Below are 19,553 nucleotides of genomic sequence, written 5' to 3' on the forward strand. Positions count from 1 at the left end.
TATCCAAAAACATTTCAATTACCTGGACGTGCAGGAAACTCCAGCAGTGCTGGGCTACCCTACCAAAACATCCCATGGCCAAAGTTCAGCCTGACAGCTCCGAGGGGAAAATAAAGTGACCCCTGCAGGTTCCCTGAGAGGACAGGCACTGGATTAATGCAGAACTCAGAAGGGATGGGAGGGGAATGTCAGGGATGCTGGCGTGGCAGGAGCAGGGCTGGCACTGACCCGGCACAGCTGTGGCGGGCAGGGGTCACTCCTGCCGTGCTTCCTCCCCTTCCTCAGCCTCCTCCATCCCAACCCAGCTCCTGCATCCTCGGGAAGCCTCTCCAGAGCCTCTCTCCTCTCCTCTCCCCTCCAGCAGCTCCCTCTTTGCTGGCAGGCAGCCAGGAGTGTGTAATGGTGCCAGGTAGCAATTTCATTTTTAAAATGCTCTTATCAAAGATTTAAGGTGAAAGATAAGAAGAGCACACTACATCATCATAAAGGAAACATTGTATAAGGCATGGTATTTTACAAATCAAAACAGTTATCAAAATGAAAAGGTATGAGTATAAAAACAAATGGAGCCTGTGCTGTGGAGAGGAGGGGAGGGAGCTCTGGGTTTGGGGAATTGATCAAATTTCAGGTTTTCTTGACAAGTCTCAAAAGCCTGTGAGAACGGGAGCAGCAACACTTCCACTGTCATTTTAAACCAGAAATAAAATGTCAGGTACATTTACAGAGAGCATATACACACACACTTATTTATATGCCTTTTCATATAAATAGATCTATAAATATAGATACATATTTTTCATACCATTACCCACGGCTGTTGGGTGCTTTTATCAAAGTCATCTGACCTGGAAAGCATCTGTTGTTAATACCACTGTTTTATTATTTATCAAATCCATTTCTTCATAGAATGACTAATTTCATACCCACAGCTGCTCCCATCTTCCCTCTGCAGCTGCTCCTTCCCCGGGCAGGTTTGCAGCCCATCTCCAGCTCCCACACCCTCCTGCTGCTCCCAAACCTCCTGAGCCACAGGGCCAGCTATGGAACAGCCCCTGTGCCCCTGCCCTGCCAGGGAAGGAGCAGAACGAGGCCAAGGGGCCAGGGGAAAACCTGTGGGATGGCACCAGGAGTGGGGGAACGGGAAACAAACCCCACAATTCTGTAATCTGACTTTCTTCTTTTCCTGCAGTTGCATCCAGGCAGCACAAAAGCCAATATTTTCACCTCTTTATCGGTTTGGGTTAGGGTGAGGAGGAACAGAGCTGCTAGAACAGGAACAGAAATGGCAAAAGCCAAGCCCCCACCAAGATTTAAAGTGATTTTAGCTCATCCAAGCTCCCTGTGAGCTGACAGGGGAATATTTGTTGCCACAAGGAAGCGAATTCTCCTGCCAGGCTGCTCCCTACGGATCCTGCCCTAATTTCCAGTGCTCTGTGGACACGTGTGGAGCACACGTGTGTTCATGTGTGACTCCTGCAAGGGGCAGGGAGGGAGATTTCATCACCAGGGCATTGCTGTGACTGAAGTCACCCCTCAACCCCCACCTGACTGGCTCTGGGGCTGGCAGTGGTCCCAGTGAGAGTAAATATGGAGAGATGGTTCTGTGGTCACAGTGTGAGCCACAGACCCGGCCTGGATCCACACCCAGCGTTCCCATTGCCACATCTGACCTGGGATCCACTGGGCTTACTCAGGGCTCCATTCCCAAAGGAGTCTGGAGTGACCCAGGAGGGCTGAGGGGGGTTAATGGCACTGGATCTGCTCACTCCTGATTCCTCCCACGGCAGAGAACTCAGCAAGCTCTCAGAACTGGGAAGGGGCTTGAAAATGGGGAGCAATCTGTGAATTACTACTCTGGCTGAAGGTAGTTTTCTGGTCCAGAAAACACTCAATAAATTAAAAAGATAAAACCCACAACCCAAATGTGCCGACCTGCAGTTTTCTGAAAGAAGCAGTTTTTCAACTTATTCTATCGGATCCAGTGAAAAAAGTGCCAGATGTTCTTACTTCAGCTTATACATACAAAAAACATACAGGATAAGCAAAAATCACTCCATGCCAGGACATTTAATCAAACTAATTAAAGAAACCTTCCCTTTCCACCTCCCTGACAAGTCCTCCTTTGGCAGCAGAGTCACTTGGAGCTTTTGCCTTGCACAAACAACCCTGGCAGCCACAGCATACACCTGAGCTCAGGTAGCTGCCCAGGTGCACCTACAGCTTGGATCAGCATCCCCCCACATTCCCAACACTTAAACCACACCAGGGATGTGAGGATGGGGAGAGCAAGTGGTGGAGCCTGCTCTGACAGAGGCTCAGGGGCAAAAGCTTCGTTACCGGCATTATCTGTGTAACCTCTGTTTCTGCTGAATCTCAAGATTTCGGGGATAGGGGATGTGTTATCTGTTTAAACAGATCACCAGGAGGCTTTTACATGTGGCAATGACCTTGTACAATTCAAGGCTTCAGCAGCACTGGGCACAGCTGACAGGGAACATTCACTGTGGGGTGACAAACCAGCCCCTTTCTGCAGCATCCTCCTCACCTTCCCTACAAAAACCCCACAAGATTCATTACCAAACCCAACCAACAGAAAGCACAGGTGTGTGAAGAACAAAAGCTCCCCCTGTGCAGGTTGGAGAGGACGTGCCCAGTCTGTGACCCACAGGAGAAGGAGCCAGCACGCCAGGGAGGGAGAGAAGCAGCATCTCTCCCTGTTTCCATATCACATTTTTGGGCACGCTGTGAGAGCTGCCTCTTTCCTCAAGGTCACCAGGCTGATTTTAATTCTGCCTGTTGTATGCACACTGCCTGTCTATGGAAATGTTGCATTTTGCTCTCCTCCCGTTTCTGGCCTTTCCTCAATTAACATTTCCAAGCAGTCCCACAAGGCTCAGAGTGCTCCCTGCTAATCACTTGGCTCCTGCATTCGGGAAGCAAAAGGGGTTGGGTTTCATCAGCTGGGTAGATTCACAAGCAAGAACTTATTCGTGGCTTTTAGGGCTTCTTTCTGCTCAGAGATCACCAGGATTTGTGCTAATTTCTCTGTCACTCAAGCTGGCAGTGACAGTGACAGTGAGAAGGCAAACTGAGCTCGTACTAAATGACCTCACTCCTCAAGGCAGCCTCAGCTGGGCACAGGATGTGGTGTCTCTAACACAAGCTCACCCCCTGCAAGTGTGACAGAACCATGATCTTCATCTAGAAAACTTCAGAAATACTGGCACAACCCTCACTTTACACTTCCTGAAGAGACCAGACTTTCCTGAGTGCTGCCCAAGTGGAGCCTCTCCCCTCCTTCAGAGGAAGCATCCACAGACATCTCCTCCTTGGGGCAGCTGCTCGCTCGTCTCTTCCTCTGGATGGAATTTTCATTATGGGTACAAAATTAAGCAATAAGGTCTGACAGACAGCACAGAGTGGGCAATTACTGCAAGCCTCAGGTGGCATTATGCAGCGTGAGGCCAGGGGCAGGATGGCTGTAGCCACCCGAGATGTTCCATGATGTCCTGGAGGAGCCTGATGTGCTATTCTGAGCCGGGATGGGGGCTCACACTGGCCTGGCTCTGGTTATTTTTACACTTCATGTCAGGTGTCCCCACACAGCAGCCACAGGCACGGCCAGGAAATTAAAAGACAGGGGAGATGGATCCAAGAATTGGCAGCTTTTCCTTTTTGTTCTGTGTTTATTAACACAAAAGAGAGCTGGGTGAGCCACGGGCACGGCACTGCCCCAGGGGGACACTGACAGTCCCCACACCTGGTGAGAGCCTGAGGGGGGCAAACTGGTGCCAAATGGGAATATTGGGAAGTGTCCCCCAGCCCTGAAAGCAGAGCAGCCCTCCTCATGCTGCTGCCATCCCAGCTCCCAGTTTGGATCCCCAGCTAGAGGAGAACTGGTGACACGGAGCAGAGGTGTCAGCGCTGCTCCGCAGCACTGCAGCCGTTAATGTGTTTAAGAAATGAATATTTATAAGCTGGATGTAATATTAAAAACACACACATATAAAATATTAACATGGCACATGTCACTGCTGCAATCCAAACAGACAGGTGTGACTGATGGTGTTCACTGATAGGTGTGTAAATGGTAAATAATATTAACTAATGGATCTCTGCAGCCCTCACGTGAAGTTTAGAAGCAAATATTTGCTTAAAAATCTCTCCAAACACCCTGTGGGCAGCTGCTGCTCCCCTGATCCCCTGGAGGAGATAAACACTGCTCAGCTGTGTCACCAAGGGTTAAACTCTGCTCCAGCCCCAGTGCCTGGGATGGGTTTCAGGGGAGGGAGCCCAGCACAGCCCTGGCACTCTCTGGAGCCCCATTTGAGAAGTGATCCAGCTGACAGGGGAATAACAGCCCAGCTCACCCCGGGAAGCAATAACAATAACGCTGCCTCCATTTAGAGCTTGTGGCACACTTCTCATCCAAAGCCCTTAAAGCATTTATGTTTTATAAAAGCATCACTGCCGTGCCTGTGGATGCTCTCCCCAAACCTGTGGGTCAAACCTGCTGGAGCAGCTCTGCCTCAGCCCTGTCCTCCCAAAAAGCACAACCTGGGAGCTGAGGGAAGGCTCCCTCCAAGCACTTCTAAGGATGCTCGGTGCTATAGCCAGCTGCTGCCAAGAAAAGCTACACTCAAAATGACCAAATTAGGCAATTATTTCTATATATTTTAACTACTCTTTTCTCAAAACTGCCTGGGGACGAGTTCTTAAATGCACATGACCTTGCTTGACTTGAGGGAGATGGCGATAAACAAATAATTGCAGTGACTTAATTATATTTATATCTCATCTATAAAAATGTCAATTATAACTTCAGAGATCAGCTCCAGAACCGAGGTTTTGGCAGCTGGACAGAACACAAAAGGCTGTTTTTCTCCTCAGAAAAGCCTCCTCCTTTGCCAAGGCACAGCCAATATCTCCCTAACAGCATCACTCCTGACTCTCCCAAGAAACACAACCATTGCGCCAACTGCTTCCACCTGGGCAATTACACCCACGCCCTGAAATCTGCTGGACGGACACAGCACAGCCATGGAGCTCAACCCTCCCCTTCTTCCCTGAGAGCAGAGCCCCTGGCAAGGCTGGGAGAGCCCCCCTGTGCTGTGGGGTGTGGTTTTGGTGGGATGGGGAGCACCAGCCTTTCTGAGCTCTGTGTGTTCAGATAAACCTCCACCCTTGGGCACGGCACGATGCCACACGAGGGCACCAGCAGTGCCTCCTGGTGCCCCTGTGCAAGGACCTGGCAGCCAAGGGGATGCTCAGCCCCTGTCTGGGCAGCCCCTCACAAGCCCAGGGAACAGGAGAGCCCTGCAGAGGCTGCAGCAGCCCCAGAGTGACCACAGAGCTCTGCACAGCCAGCGCCCGTCCCTGGGCATATCTGAACCCCCAACAGCCAGGATGCTGTCTGTACCCTGCAGACAGCCTGCCTAGCATTAATCTTGTTCAGTTTTAAGATTAAAGGAGTCCAAATCACACGTTGTCACTTCCCTCCTCTCTCCACTGCCACCCTTAACTGTGCAAGAGGGTTAATTGATGTGAAAATAACTCTGGGGGCTGGACGGCTTTGAAAAACATATAGTATTACACTCAGTCCTGCAATTACAGCTTGGGGGGGTCACTCACTCAAAATCTTGGGCTTTTTGTGAATCCAAGACAGGGGGCTGCTGTGCTGAGGGCCCTGGACAGCTCCTGGAGTGGCTGAAGGCTGCAGGGACCCAGGGAATGGGCACAGGCTGGGCAGGGATCAGCCGGGCTGGGACCAAGGGCATCCCACTGAGGTGAGGAACCACTGCAGCCCTTCTCCTGGCTCACCTCACCTCTTGCTGGGATCAGCTCAGGACAGGCCACGCTGGCAGCCCTGGACTGATGTAACTGTGCCTCCCTCTCTGTTCCTCCTCGTGCAGCCTCTGCTGGGTCTGGGGCTTCTGCTCAGCTTTGCTGGAACTGACAAACCCTGTGCACAGCCCAAGGGCACTGCCCCAGCCCAGCACATTGAAATGCTTCCTGGAGCTCCTCTCCATAATGAAGTTAGAAGGACATCATCATCCTGCCAGGCTCCCTCCACCCCCAAAGATCAATAACTAATGCTGAACTCCAGATTTTATCTGCACTTTGCAAGGGTAACAAAATAACACCACCCTCTTTTTTTCCCCTTTCTTTCCAATTACTGAATCCTTTCAAGATTGACCCAGTAATTTTCAGCTCTATGAAATTTTAAGCAGTGAAGAAAAGTGACAGAAGTGATCTGCCAGAATGTTGGGAGAAGTTTTGTGTGTGGTTTTTAGAAGACTGCAGGAATACAGTAGTACAGAAATAGAGGATCACCAACACTTTCTTTCCAAAAAAAAAGGCACCTGAACAAGCTGCCCCAGGGGTATTTGTTTATCAGGTGCTGGTTCTTTGTGTGCCCACAGCCAGAAGAACCCCTGGAAGGAGACATCCCAGTGATTCTAGGGATTGTCTTGCCTACAATACACAAAAACATAATCACTCCAATTAAACACAGATTTTGCAGCCTGCCTTTAATATGGCTAAACAGATCAGCATGAAATGCAAGAGCTGAGTCTTATTTTCCTTAGAGAACATCCAGGAATAGCTGGACATTAAAATACCCCTGGCAGAGACCAGCATGACTGGCCTGATGGCATTTCTAAGGTTATAGAATCATAGAATCATTAAGGCTGGAAAAGATCTCCCAGATCAAGTCCACCACAGACACAAAGTGCTCCATGCCAGGCATGAAGTTTTATTTTGGGTGGGGTTTTCCAGGCAGGGTGAGCAGTTTTTGAAAACCCCTTTTCCTCTGCCTGGTTCAATGCCTGCATTTCCTCCAAGCAGTGCTGGGGCAGGTGAGTTCCACACTCCCCAAATGCACACACAGGAGCAACACACACGTGCCAGAATTATGTCAACAAACCCTCTCCATTTTCTTGCAAGGAAATTTATCTCACCTTCTAGCAGTGGGAGTGAATTTTAATCCTTCTCCCTCCCCGTGCCCAGGGTGATTATTGCAGGCAGAGACCAGCGGCAGCAAACCACAGCGGATGTTTTATCTGCCATTCCTCCTTCCCCTGGCTAATTTGAAGATACAGATTGCAGCCCACAAGTGGTATTAAGAATTGCCATTAACACTGTTGCTGCACACTAGTGCATTTTTAACACGCTTCCACCACAATCAGAGCGCCACAATTTGTAAAATGTGGGGTGATTTTATCGGCGGTGGAGGCGGCAGAACTCACTTCATCACCACAGCCCTGAGCCAGTTCATTAGGCTGATTAGCACTAGCTACCTGTGCAGAGCAGGAAGAAATGCCACAAAAGGCTGGATAAATTCAAGGGTGAAGATGAAGATGACTTACTCTGCCTTTTGTACTTGATTTTTCCTCCCACCTGTGCTTGGCAGGGAAGGGCCCAGAGCTCAGCCCCCTCTGTCCTTTGGAGCTGTGCAGCCCCTCTTCCCTGCTCACAGAACTCTGGCTAATCCCAGCAAACAGGCAGCACTGCCCTTCTCCCAGCAGTGGGTAAGCCTGTTCCCTTGGATACAGCCTCCCAAACAGAGCTGAGTCTCCTGGGTGCCAGAGATCTCCCTTCTTCACGAGGAGAGGGACTCCAGCCCAACCTGGCCCCAGAGGGACAGACCTGGGTGCACAGTCTGACTGTGGGGCTCAGGGGAGGTTGTGGGGTAACATCACCTCCATCCAGAGGCATTTGGAGCCTGCTTTTGGTCCTTAGGGGCTTTTAGTTCCTCCCCACTTAGATCTCATCCAGGAGCTCACACAGGGATGCTAATGCGGAGCAAAATGTCATGGCTTACATGCAGGAAAAACAAGCTATTAAAAAAATTAGCCAATAAATTCACAGAATTCCCAGGGGGTAAAAGAAAGGATGACCTGTTGCCTCTCATCTTCAACACACATAGTGGGAAAAAAGCCCTTTGTGGAAAACCCAAAAGGTTTCACAGGAGCTAAGGTGCCCCCCAGACCTGCAGCGCTCATCTTCAGCAGACTCTGCTCCTGGTAAGGCAGTGGAAAGATGGTTTTGGACAAGGAACGCATCCTGCGGGGCTCATTACCCAGGCTCAGGCCTGCAGGCTCCCCAAAGAGCCCAGAAATGCTGAAGCAGGGCTGAGGCAGGGCTGCTAGAGCAGAGCTCAGCACTCCCAGAGCACAGACACCAACACTTGCTGTGCCCTCCTGCCTGGAAGTGCTTACAGCAGCACAGAGCCAGGGACAGAGCAGGGTCACCTTGGCAACACCAGACAGGATCCTGCACAGGAAGGGCTCACACAGCCCTGCTCTGCTCTCCTGTCCCTGCACAGCCTCCTGTACACGCTGGCAGCACAGCCTGGGCAGGGCAGGCACAGCGAGCTGAGAGCACAGAGAGCTCAGAGCCTGGGGGAACCCAGCCTGGGATCTGATCAGAGCTCAGAGCCTGGGGGGAACCCAGCCTGGGATCTGGAGCTCACAGCCAGGGGGAACCCAGCCTGGGATCTGGAGCTCAGAGCCAGGGGGAACCCAGCCTGGGATCTGATCAGAGCTCAGAGCCTGGGGGAACCCAGCCTGGGATCTGATCAGAGCTCAGAGCCAGGAGAGAACCCAGCCTGGGATCTGATCAGAGCTCAGAGCCAGGGGGAACCCAGCCTGGGATCTGGAGCTCACAGCCAGGGGGAACCCAGCCTGGGATCTGATCAGAGCTCAAAGCCAGGAGAGAACCCAGCCTGGGATCTGGAGCTCACAGCCAGGGGGAACCCAGCCTGGGATCTGATCAGAGCTCAAAGCCAGGAGAGAACCCAGCCTGGGATCTGGAGCTCACAGCCAGGGGGAACCCAGCCTGGGATCTGATCAGAGCTCACAGCCAGGAGAGAACCCAGCCTGGGATCTGGAGCTCACAGCCAGGGGGAACCCAGCCTGGGATCTGATCAGAGCTCAAAGCCAGGAGAGAACCCAGCCTGGGATCTGATCAGAGCTCACAGCCAGGGGGGAACCCAGCCTGGGATCTGGAGCTCACAGCCAGGGGGGAACCCACCCTGGGATCTGGAGCTCAGAGCCAGGGGGAACCCAGCCTGGGATCTGATCAGAGCTCAGAGCCTGGGGGGAACCCAGCCTGGGATCTGATCAGAGCTCAGAGCCAGGAGAGAACCCAGCCTGGGATCTGGGACATTTCAGCAAATGGAGACACCTGCACCTGTGCCAGAGGCCAAAGCTGCTGAGTGCCCCCCTAGCTGGGAGCTGAGCCCCCCAGCTGCCCCCAGGCCACAGGGCCATGGGGGCCCTTGTGCCCAGCACCAAAGCTCCTCACCAGGCAGCTTTTAAATGCAACAAACACCGTGCTGAGATCCTGAATGGAGAGGAGTATTTATGGCCCATTTAAGGGGGATTTCATGGGGAAGGGTGGAAAATTCCCTGGATATAAAAGGAAGTTGTCACGGGTTGAACTTTTCAACCTAAGCAAGAGCTTTGAAGAGGTCCCTGTTACAAATGGAAGGGCACTGCCTGCTCACACACTCTCCCTGGCTGGAAGAGCTCATCTTCCTGAGCAAGGCTTTTGCTCACTGCTGCTGAACTTTCCAGGGTACTACAATCCCTGACTTTGGCCATTAGACTGACCAGGAAAGACACTCCTAACAAGAAAATCCACGTGCATGGGGCATTCCATGCCAACCACCCCTCCTCTGCTACCTGCAGGACAGAGGATTTAGTGTCATGATTTAGCCACTGGCTCATCTCACTGAATCTGGTTTTTGGTCCCCCATGCAGAAGCTGCCACACACAGTGAGGTGAGAGCCCCCAGTCCCTCTTACCTCTATGCCTGTTGGTCGTCTTGTCAAACATTAGCATGGCATCCTCTACCTGCAAGACAAAGAGGGGAGAGTTGTGCTTTAACACAGCTGGCAGCTCAGACACACCACGCGCACCAGGGAGGGGGACAGGCAGAGCAGAACCCCTTGGTTCTGGCCAGGGGCAGCTCCTCCTCCTGGGATCCTGTTGCTGTCCCCCTCCCTGCCCTGGCTGACAGCTGATCCTGAAGCAGCCAAATATCTCAGCAGCTCTTCCACTTCACATCAGTCCCTGGCCGTGCCTCATCTCCCTTTCGCAGGGAGACCGGGAAGGGCCAAGGGAGGAAGTGTGGATGCAAATCAAGCCCATGACTCCTCCAAATTTAGAGTCACTGTCTTGCTTGAGAATTAGGTTAAAAGAGGTACGAGCAGGGTAAAATCTGGTCAGCCAAGAAAGGTATTCAGAGGTTTTCAAAAGGGCTTTTGAAAAGCTGCTGGAGAGAGGGGAGAGGGAGGAGGGAGAACTTTAATTCGCATCAGGCTCGGCATTTCCACTTCAGAAGAGAGATGACTGATGAAACGTATTGAAGTGCAACCAAATTGCTTTCAACTTTCATTAGGATTTGCATGATTTATTCCACCTCCATTTAATCTGTGCAGCCACACCTAAAATTTTGCACTTATTGCACAAGGATGTGGTGCTGGGGTTGATTCCCCAGCATTATCACACCTCGAGCTGCTGTTCTGAGGCTGCGGGACTGGGGCAGGTGGGTCCATGTGCACTGGACATGGCCTGGACAAGCTCTGAGATGAAATTAAACTTGCAATCCCCTGCTGTAAACTCAGGGATGATGAAAACCTCTAACACTGAATTACAGAAGGTGTTGCAGGAAGGGAGAAGAACTTTAAAGAAAAGGTTTCATCCTCTAAAGGACTCCACTGCTTGTCTGGGGTGTGGCTTTGGGATTTTTTTGTTTGTTTGTTTGAGGTTTTTGGGGTTTTTTCCCACCAATAATTTTTCTGTACTTCCTTGAGCTTGTACTCTGGCTTTCCATAAATCATTTATTTCAGCTAAGTGATCTACAATGCAGTTACATGCTCTCCTCATCTCACCCAGTGCCACTGAAGGGTCCACCTGTCCCCCCAAGTGTCCTCTTAGGCGACAGACAGACATCCAGCCTATGTCTGTGAAAAATTTCAGCTTTGGCTGGGGAGGAAGAGTTTGGGAAGGTGGTGAAAACACAAGTTGAACCTCCCTGAGGTTCTGAAGGACTAATAATATGTTCCAGGAGATTGTAAAAAAATACAGTGCAGCAAAACCTTACATGATGCCTGAAATTCATCTGAAAACTCGTCTCTGCTTAAGTTGTTCTTAACTTTTTCAGTCAAAATGTTTTGTAGAAAGTGCCAGCAGTGGCCTGAGAGGGTGCAGAAATGCAGGTCTCCTGATACCCATCTTGTCTGAGACCTAAAGATGCTGATGCACTGAAAAACCCAAACTGCATTAGGCACAGAGCCCTCTGTGTCCTGCTGTCTGTCTGCCCTCCAGGGGGGAAAACTCCCCAGGATGAGCAATACCAGGAGGCAGATAAGGACCAGGCTGCCCTTCACCCTGCTTATCTCTGCTCCAGGGTTATGTTTGCTCAGCAATCTTTATTTTTCATTCTCGCAGGTCTTGGCCTCACTGGAACCAAAAATTACACACTGCACCTGCTGCTGTTTCCTGGGGCATCACAGCTCCCAGTGCCACCCTCTGTCCCCACCCAACCCCTGCTGCAAAAGGTTCAATCTGGAATTTTCTCTCTCCAACCCCATCCCAGAACCCCTGGAGCTCTTGGATGTGCAGGAGCACAGGGACGTCTCCTGTCCCCCCAGCCTGAGTGCAGGCTCTACTGTCCTGCCAAAATGACACCTCCTCCTGCAAGGACATTGCTGGGGACTGCAAAAACGGCTGCTGGCTTGGTTAGGGAGAGAAGAGATGCTCCAGCATGGCCATGCCTCAGTCACTGCAGGAAGCAGCAGCACCCCAGAGCTCCTGTGCAGCCTCAAGAGCTCCTCCAGGGGCTGAGGGGCAGAGGAGGGGCTGATAATGGCACCAGACCCAGCCCTGCAGGGCTGAGGGGCACAGGAGGGGCTGATAATGGCACCAGACCCAGCCCTGCAGGGCTGAGGGGCAGAGGAGGGGCTGATAATGGCACCAGACCCAGCCCTGCAGGGCTGAGGGGCTCTGGCTGCAGCCCCCAGCCACACTGGGCTCTGCAGTTCCCTTCCCTTCTCCCACCTGTCCAACACAACACCATCCTCTGGGCAAACAGGGCTCTGTGCCATGTGTACCAAGCTGGAATGATGATCTTGGCAGGCATCTTTTTCATGCAAATAAATCCCTATTAGCAGTAACAAGCAGGGGCTGCAGGGCTAATCCAGGAGGGAGGCTCCCGGGGCCCCGAGGAGCACAGGCACCCTGCAGTGGGCACTGCCCCCTCCAGCAGCACCAACTGCTGGCATCAGGGCTGGGCAGCAGCTCCTGGAAAAGGGTCAGCCCTGACACTGCACACATGAAACCTGCACGGGGGGAGCGTCTCTGCAGCTGAGTTCAGTCGCGGCCCAAGTATGCCTTGAAGAAAAAATGATCAGTGGGGTGCTCTTTGAGCCAGCTGGTGCCCTTTCAACAATGTCTAATTGGTTATCTTTTCTCTTTCCTAAGGTCAGAACATTTTATCTCCGTCTCTGCCCTTTCTGTGCTTACCCCACCCTGCGTTATTTTTTAGGGCAGCCATTGTAGCAGAAGAATAGCCTCTTTCCTCCATAGTCCAGTGACACAATGAGACTTCTTGAAACCCCCTGAATAGATAAAGTGCAGTGGCAAAAGGAAAATTCTATTAACGCTTTGCAAAATAAAACATCTGAGAGCTGGTGAGACAAGCAGGAGAAGAAAATCAATGTGGAGAGGGCTCAGAAAAACTTTTCACCAGTTGCAAAAAGGTGGCGAGGGTATGGGAGGGAGGGGGGAGAGAAACTTATTAATGCAGAAAACCCATCAATGGTATGGAAATCTGGCAGAACAGCAAGAACTCAAACTAGAAGAATTTGAATATACAAAGGGCTGAATAGAATGAGCAAACCACAGTGCCTCACACACACAGCCCGTTTCTCACGGTTCTCTGGGAGGCAAACACAAGCGGCTTGTTCAAGTTCTCATCAAGGAGAAATAAGGGACACAGTCAAGGTAACCGCCAGTAAACCCTGCACTAAGCAAATTGATCCCTGTTTCAGGGGAAGGGAAGAAAAAAACCAGCCCACAGCAGAAACTCGAGCACATTCAGGGCTGTGAGTGCCCAAGTTAACCCCTCCTCCAGCCCCTGCCTCGCCCGAGATTCGGAGATGCTCAACTGCAACTGCCCCAGGTCTCAGCTCAAAACATGCAGCCCTCACTCTGCACACAACAGGCAAGGAAGGCTTTTCCTGGGCTAGAAGCGGGACTGGAAGATGGAATTGCCACCCTCAAGGCTTGGCCATCACCCACCATGTGCTGCTGGCCGGACCCCAGCCCCAGGGAAGCCCTGGATGCCCCAGCACAGGAGGGGAGGCTGAGCCACCCCCTCCCAGGGCACTCAGACACCAGCAGGGAACCCAAGGCAGCCTCCTCACATGGAGCATGGCTCCAGATGGAGCCTTAAAGGAGCTGATTAATGCAGACTCATTCTGAGCATCAAGTGAGAGCTACAAAATGAACAGTCTCAGGACTTGAGGTAACTAAAAAAAAGAAGAAAACAGACTTGCCCGTGAACACTGGTTAAAAATGGACACTTCAGGCCCCCAGACTTCTCTGTCCCAGCACAGCCCATCCATACAGCCAATGCAGACCCAGTTTCTTACATAAAGCCTAACTAATGGGCTTCAGTTTATTTAACTTCTTTTTTTTTCCAATCCACTTGGGGCTCTGAGAAAAGGAAGGGCTCTACCACTTCATTACTCACTGCCTGGAAGGAGGAATAGGGGAGAATAGGAGGAAAGAAAAAAAAAAAACCTGGAGGAGCCAAAGGCTTTAATAATCCTAACAGTTCCCAGGGTTATTTAAAATATGCCCAACCAGTTCACAAAAGGCTCCACGGAGATAAATGTATTTGATTTTCTTCCATTTTAATGGAGGCATACATTTAAAGCAACAAAACCAGGGTGACCTAAATAAAATGACTATTAATTGTACTCAGAAAGTCTCTGAATTTAATGCAAGTGATCTAGCCCAGCACAAGAACACACAGTATTCTCCAGTCATTCCTCCTACTTTCCTCTTTGGGATTCTCAACTCCTCTTTTGCACGAGGAGCTGCTCAGACCCAGCGCAGCCCCTGGTCACTCACTCACGCTGTCACCCACAGGCTGAGTGCCCTCCAAAAGCCAGCACTGGCTCCAGAGGAATCTCCAGGGTGCTGCTGCAGAAACTGGAGCACTGTGCTGCCACTGAAAGCAGAAGGACCAAACCAATTTTTTTTCTGGAAAACTTTAAGCCTCATCCTGTATCTCTCCAACTGCACGATGCCAGCAGGACACAGACCCAAGAGGCGCCATGGGCCCCCCTTGTGAAGCCAACCTTCCTTACAGGGTGTGCCTGTGTGCACAGGAGCAACTCCCACCACCACTCCACACCTCCACGTTCTGCTCCTTCCATTTGGGTCCAGTTTACTCACTGAGTAAAGCTTCCACACTGAAACCACCACAACTACACTGGAGGGACACACAGCAGCCTCTGTGCCTCCCCACCCAGCCCAGGAAGGCTTTTCCTGATCCAAACCCTGAGTTTCCAGCACATCCAGAGCAGGCTGAGGTGTTCCTGTGCTCCCCAAAGTGCCTCCCTGGGGTGGAGGGGGTGTTTTCCCCACTCCCCAGCAGATCTGGCACTCTGTTCTCCATCCCTTCAAGGTAAAGAAGAATTAGGGCAGGCAAAGGGATTGACACCTGGAGTGGATCAGGATGGCAATTCCAGCTGGGGCTGGGGAGGGAAGGAATCACTGAACAACAACTTTCAGCCCCAACAATTCAGTTGTGCCTCTCCTCCCTCCATCCCTGACTCCTGAACTTTACAGGTCTATCACCTCTTCTGCTCTTCCAAGAAAAATGTGCTGGACATTCTGGTCTAATTCCTCAAATTATTTATCCACACCGCACAACTCCTCCAATATTTTGTTTTCTGAAGCAGAAAATCCTCTGAGCTGCCAGTGAACTGTCAGGTGCTGTTATTTGAAATGCGCATGTGAAATCCAAGCTCCTACAGATTTACAACCTCCCCCCACATAAATTAAGACAAATGCCTACTGCATGGCAGACGATTTGAAACGGCTCCCCCACACCAGGCCTCTGGGCCTGATTACAACAGAATTAAACAAAGAAACAAATTATCCCCCCTCCTTCTGTCACACACACTCCTCTCCTCCCAGCACAGCTCTGTCTCCTGCCCAAGGGCTCCCCAAGCCCCCCTGACCATCACACCCAGGTTCCTTTAGCACTGTCCCAGCATGGATGACCCCACCAGAGCCAACCCTGAGCGTGGCTGGTCCCTCTGCCACCACCCCACCAGCCTGACCCCATCCTGGCCAGGGCTCCAGGGACCTCCAGGCTGGGAGTTCTGCTCCAGCTTCCCCAGGTAACCCCGGCTCCCAGCTCCCTGTGGAGGGATTCACCTGCTCTGTGCTCCCTGGGGGCACAGGGTGAGCTCCCCATGTGCCCTGGTGATGGATTGTGCACCACGCTAACAATCAATGCCATACTGTGCAAGCACAAACTCCAGGGCTGGCAATTTTTCCCCCCAGCAGTCAAGGCTTTAAAAAGTCTTCTTCAGCAATTATAGCTAATAAAACTACAATTTTATTCAACACACACATATCATTGTAACTAATTTTGCTCCATCAGGGCTGAAATTAAAACAGTCATTCAATCACGTTAATCTCAGGGCTTGCTCACCAGCCGTGCCATGGCAAAGAGCATCCCCAGTGCTTGCCAAAATGCACTGGGGCTACTGTTGGGCTTCAAAATGCTCCTGCAAAACATGAGCGTGTTACTCAACGCTTACTCTACCAAGGGGGATGTAAGAATGACTAATGCTCTCCAGAAAAAACAGCCTTCCACAGCAGGACAAATTAAACATGACTTCATGGACCATTTCTCATTAATTCCTTCTCTGGCATTAATAACCGGGAGTATTGATGAAAGCAAAGCTCCCATCAAGTTATAAACTATTGAGGACTCTTGGAGTGTTCCTTTACCTGCTGTCTTGACTGAGAGCATCCCTTGTGCCCCCAGACTTCCAGCACCTGTTAGCCAACAACACCAACAGGGAACACAGGCTCTGGCAGAAAACCCCACCAAACCAATGCACAACTCAGAAACATGAAACAGCTCTGTCCTCAGCCTCTGGGCTGCTGCAGAGAAGGAAGGTGGTGACAAGAGCAAGGGAAAGAAGACAAGAAGGCAGTGCATAAGGCAATAACCTCCCCAGCAGCAGAATGGCTGGGATGGATAAACTCCAGGGACATTTCTCCAAAGGGGAGGATACACCCACCCAGCCAGGGGTCCCTGCATGGGAATAGGACACAGAGCACACAGTTCTGCCAAGGAGGGTCCCTCACCTCCCGGGCACAGCACCAGGCACTCCAGAATGTGCTGCACCAGGAAATCCAGCTGCAGGCAATACAGAGAGCAGAGCTCCCCTCTCCCAGCTGTGGGCAGGGGTTTGCAGGCCTGGGCAGGGGTGACTCTGCAATCAAGTCCTGCAGCCAGGTCTAATTGTCCAGAAACATCCCTGCCTGCAGCGCAGGCTGCTCTCCCCTGATCCCCTTGGCTTGACAGGGAAACAGGCTCCAGTGCTGCATTTCTGACACAGATTAAGAGAGGCAGGAGCCAGAGGGACATCCCTGTCCCCTGCCCTTCTCCAGGCCAGCAGTGCCACAGGGAACAATGTTCAGCTGCAGCCCAGTGCTCTGGGACCCTCAGGGAATGGGGTACAGGGGTACACCCTGCAGCAAGGACCTGAGACAGCTCCTCGAGGTCACCACAGACACACAAACCCCAAGGACAGGGTGACAACCTGCAGGTGCTGGTGGAGCCCTTCACCCATGGAGAACTGCCCCACATAGCTCAGACTGCACTGCAGGACTGCAGTGTCCAGCTGAGAACGGGCAGGGATGTGGCACTGCCCAAAGGCTCACAGAGTCCCCAGGGACAGCAGCAGGTCCCAGGGTGCCACCAGCCAGGGCTTGGAATAGCTCTGGATGGTGACACAGATGGCACATGTCACACAAGCAAATCGAGGGCTCCTGCAATGACACATTTTGTACCCGTCAGTGTAATACACACACACACACACTGAGCTGGCCACAGACAGGGGCCACAGCAGCCAAACCCAGTCATTCCATCTGAAACTGGGGTTAAATCATGGAGCTGCTGCTACCGCCCTTCCCCAGAGAGGCAGGAACAGAATCCTGTTCCAAACATCTGCTGGAGAGGATCCAGCCTCCCTTACAAACACTTAATTCACCCTGCCTCAAAACATCCTTGTGTTTCACCCATCGAACAGACAAGGAAGAGGGTGGGACTAGAAGGGAAATTGAGTTACAGACGTTTTAGTGACCTGCACGTGGCCCCAGGGCCAAGCACCATCCTGGAGCTCTGCCTTAGCTCCCTGCTGGCATTGGGGATCCCCTCCCACACTCATCCTTCTCCAGCCCTTTACAGGCCCCCATCTCCCTGCACACGTGCACAGACTCTGCATTATTTCCTGCAAACTTCCCCAACAACAGAACAACTTCTGGCAAGCGTTTTCTGTGGGATTCAGAACTGAATGAAGAACGCAAGCTCCATCATCCTGCTCCATGTGCCCTCCCCACCTGCCTGAGGGAGCCGTCACCAAATAAAGACCTGAGGCAAACCCACCCAAGGGGTACTTTTTATATGCACACACAATAATTTTAACCATTCTATTGGGGCTTACACTGGAGCTGTTAGGTTTCCAGGTTTAAGCTTCTGATGCTGAAAGGCTGGAGGACTTCTGCTCTTTGGAAAGCGAAGGCTGAGAGCTCCGTGCAAACCCATCCCTCAGCTGAAGCTTAAACAGATCGAACATCACAAGAGCCACCAGCAGCAAAGATCCAAGGAGCTCCTTTACTCCCTCAGGTGCCCTCAGGCCAGGTGGGCACATCCAGGTAAGTGCCAGGGGTGCTGTGGGGCAGGGCAGGACCCTCTCCTCCCCTCTGGGCTGGCAGCCCAGCAATGCCATGCTGGAACATTGCTCCCTCAGCATTCCAGCCAGCCAGGTGCGAGGCGTTGGTGATTTTACTTTCACGGAACATTAGGCACCGTCAGCAGAAATAATTCTTCCTCCCTTCACAGGGCTCCTTTGCATATTAGCGCTGCAAAGTTGCAATCTGTTTGCTTTTCCAAACACTACTTGGAGGTGCTGCCCACCAGGCCCGGTTGGAGCTGGTTCTGGAAGCGCCAGAGGAGGGGCAGCCGCCTCTCCTGATGGGCTTTGCCATCACCACTGCCTGCAAAGCCAGATTTAAACACGGGCCCTCCCTCCTGGCTGCAGCAACAGGGACATTGCCATTTCATTCACCACAGCACCAGCTCAGCACCAGCCTCTGTCCTGGGTGTGCGGCAGCCACAGCACTCAAGCCCAGAGGACGCCATCAAGATGACCAGAGTAGGTTTGGAAGGGACATCAGGCAGAAACACCTCCCTGAGGGTGGTGAGGCACAGGGTGCCCAGAGCAGCTGTGGTGCCCCATCCCTGGCAGTGCCCCAGGCCAGGCTGGACAGGGCTTGCAGCACCCTGGGACAGTGGGAGGCGTCCCTGCCATGGCAGGGGGAACTGGATGGGCTTTCATGTCCCTCCCCACTCACACCATCCTGGCATTCCATGAATAACCTGTGGGCTTTCCCTCAGTGCCCTGAAGCCACACACAAAACCCAGCTCAGAGCCTTCCCTGCTGCTGAGAACACCGAGAAAAACTCTATTCACAGGAAACCAGGGGTGTTTTCACAGATGCCTTTGCAGCAGTCCCAGGGCAGGCCAGACTCAGGGACACAGATCTGATTAAGAGACATCCTGAGCAAAGTAACAGGATCGGGTTTAAAGAGCTTCCTGCTGCCCTTCCGTAAATACCTGCTGAATAAGTGTGAAGATAAGACAAGGATTGCATTACGAGGCTTCCTGATGCATGAAGGGCTTTTTTATTGCCCAGATTTGAAAAAAAAAAGGATGAACAATTGCCACAGCCAGCTCCAGCTAAAGGCTCAGCTGCAGAATCAAACTTCAGTTTATTAGCAAAGGAAAACTCATCTAAGTTCTCTTTGACTGTAATGAAAAAAAGTTTCATTTTATTTCCTGCTGGCTCCTTTTCCCTTTTATTGTTCTTTTCATATACTGACTTGCATATTAAGGAATATTTTTCCAGGGCTGTTTGCTCTAAACAGAACTGTCCTCCCTTGTTTTTGCACCCCAAATCAAACACAGCTTATCTCTCTACATTTAGGGATGTTTTAATTTATGGAAAAACAGTTTGCAAACCAGACCCTTGCTGTGACACTGCTGATGATGCTGCAGCCAAGAAGGTGCCATTTTTTGGCCAGGGGGCCCAAGCCCACCCTCCAAGTCTGGCTTTGAAGCAGGTGGAGGGTGGTGGCTGCAGCAGCTCTGCCTGTGCAGAGCACTCCAAATCCTCTCCCCTGTGCAGCTGCTGACAGGGTGAGTGGTCAGAGAACTGTACTCTGACCAAA

At 51.7% G+C, this 19,553-nt stretch overlaps 1 protein-coding gene across 12 annotated transcripts in view; it reads right to left on the minus strand.

Moving 5' to 3' along the window:
• The window catches only part of MSI2 (musashi RNA binding protein 2), a 210,276-nt gene that overhangs the window by 69,325 nt on the left and 121,398 nt on the right, over positions 1–19,553 (minus strand). For all 12 annotated transcript variants that reach the window (XR_008508769.1, XM_054517060.1, XM_036395407.1 and 9 more), the window contains one exon: positions 9,809–9,857. Coding sequence is in view for 11 of the 12 variants with exons in the window: in XM_054517060.1 (XP_054373035.1) it covers positions 9,809–9,857 (49 nt within the window). In the remaining variant the exon portion in view is untranslated. The remainder of the gene's footprint in view (positions 1–9,808; positions 9,858–19,553) is intronic.

The sequence above is a fragment of the Molothrus ater genome, chromosome 21, assembly GCF_012460135.2.
Source record: "Molothrus ater isolate BHLD 08-10-18 breed brown headed cowbird chromosome 21, BPBGC_Mater_1.1, whole genome shotgun sequence".
In the NCBI taxonomy this organism is placed as follows: Eukaryota; Metazoa; Chordata; class Aves; order Passeriformes; family Icteridae; genus Molothrus; species Molothrus ater.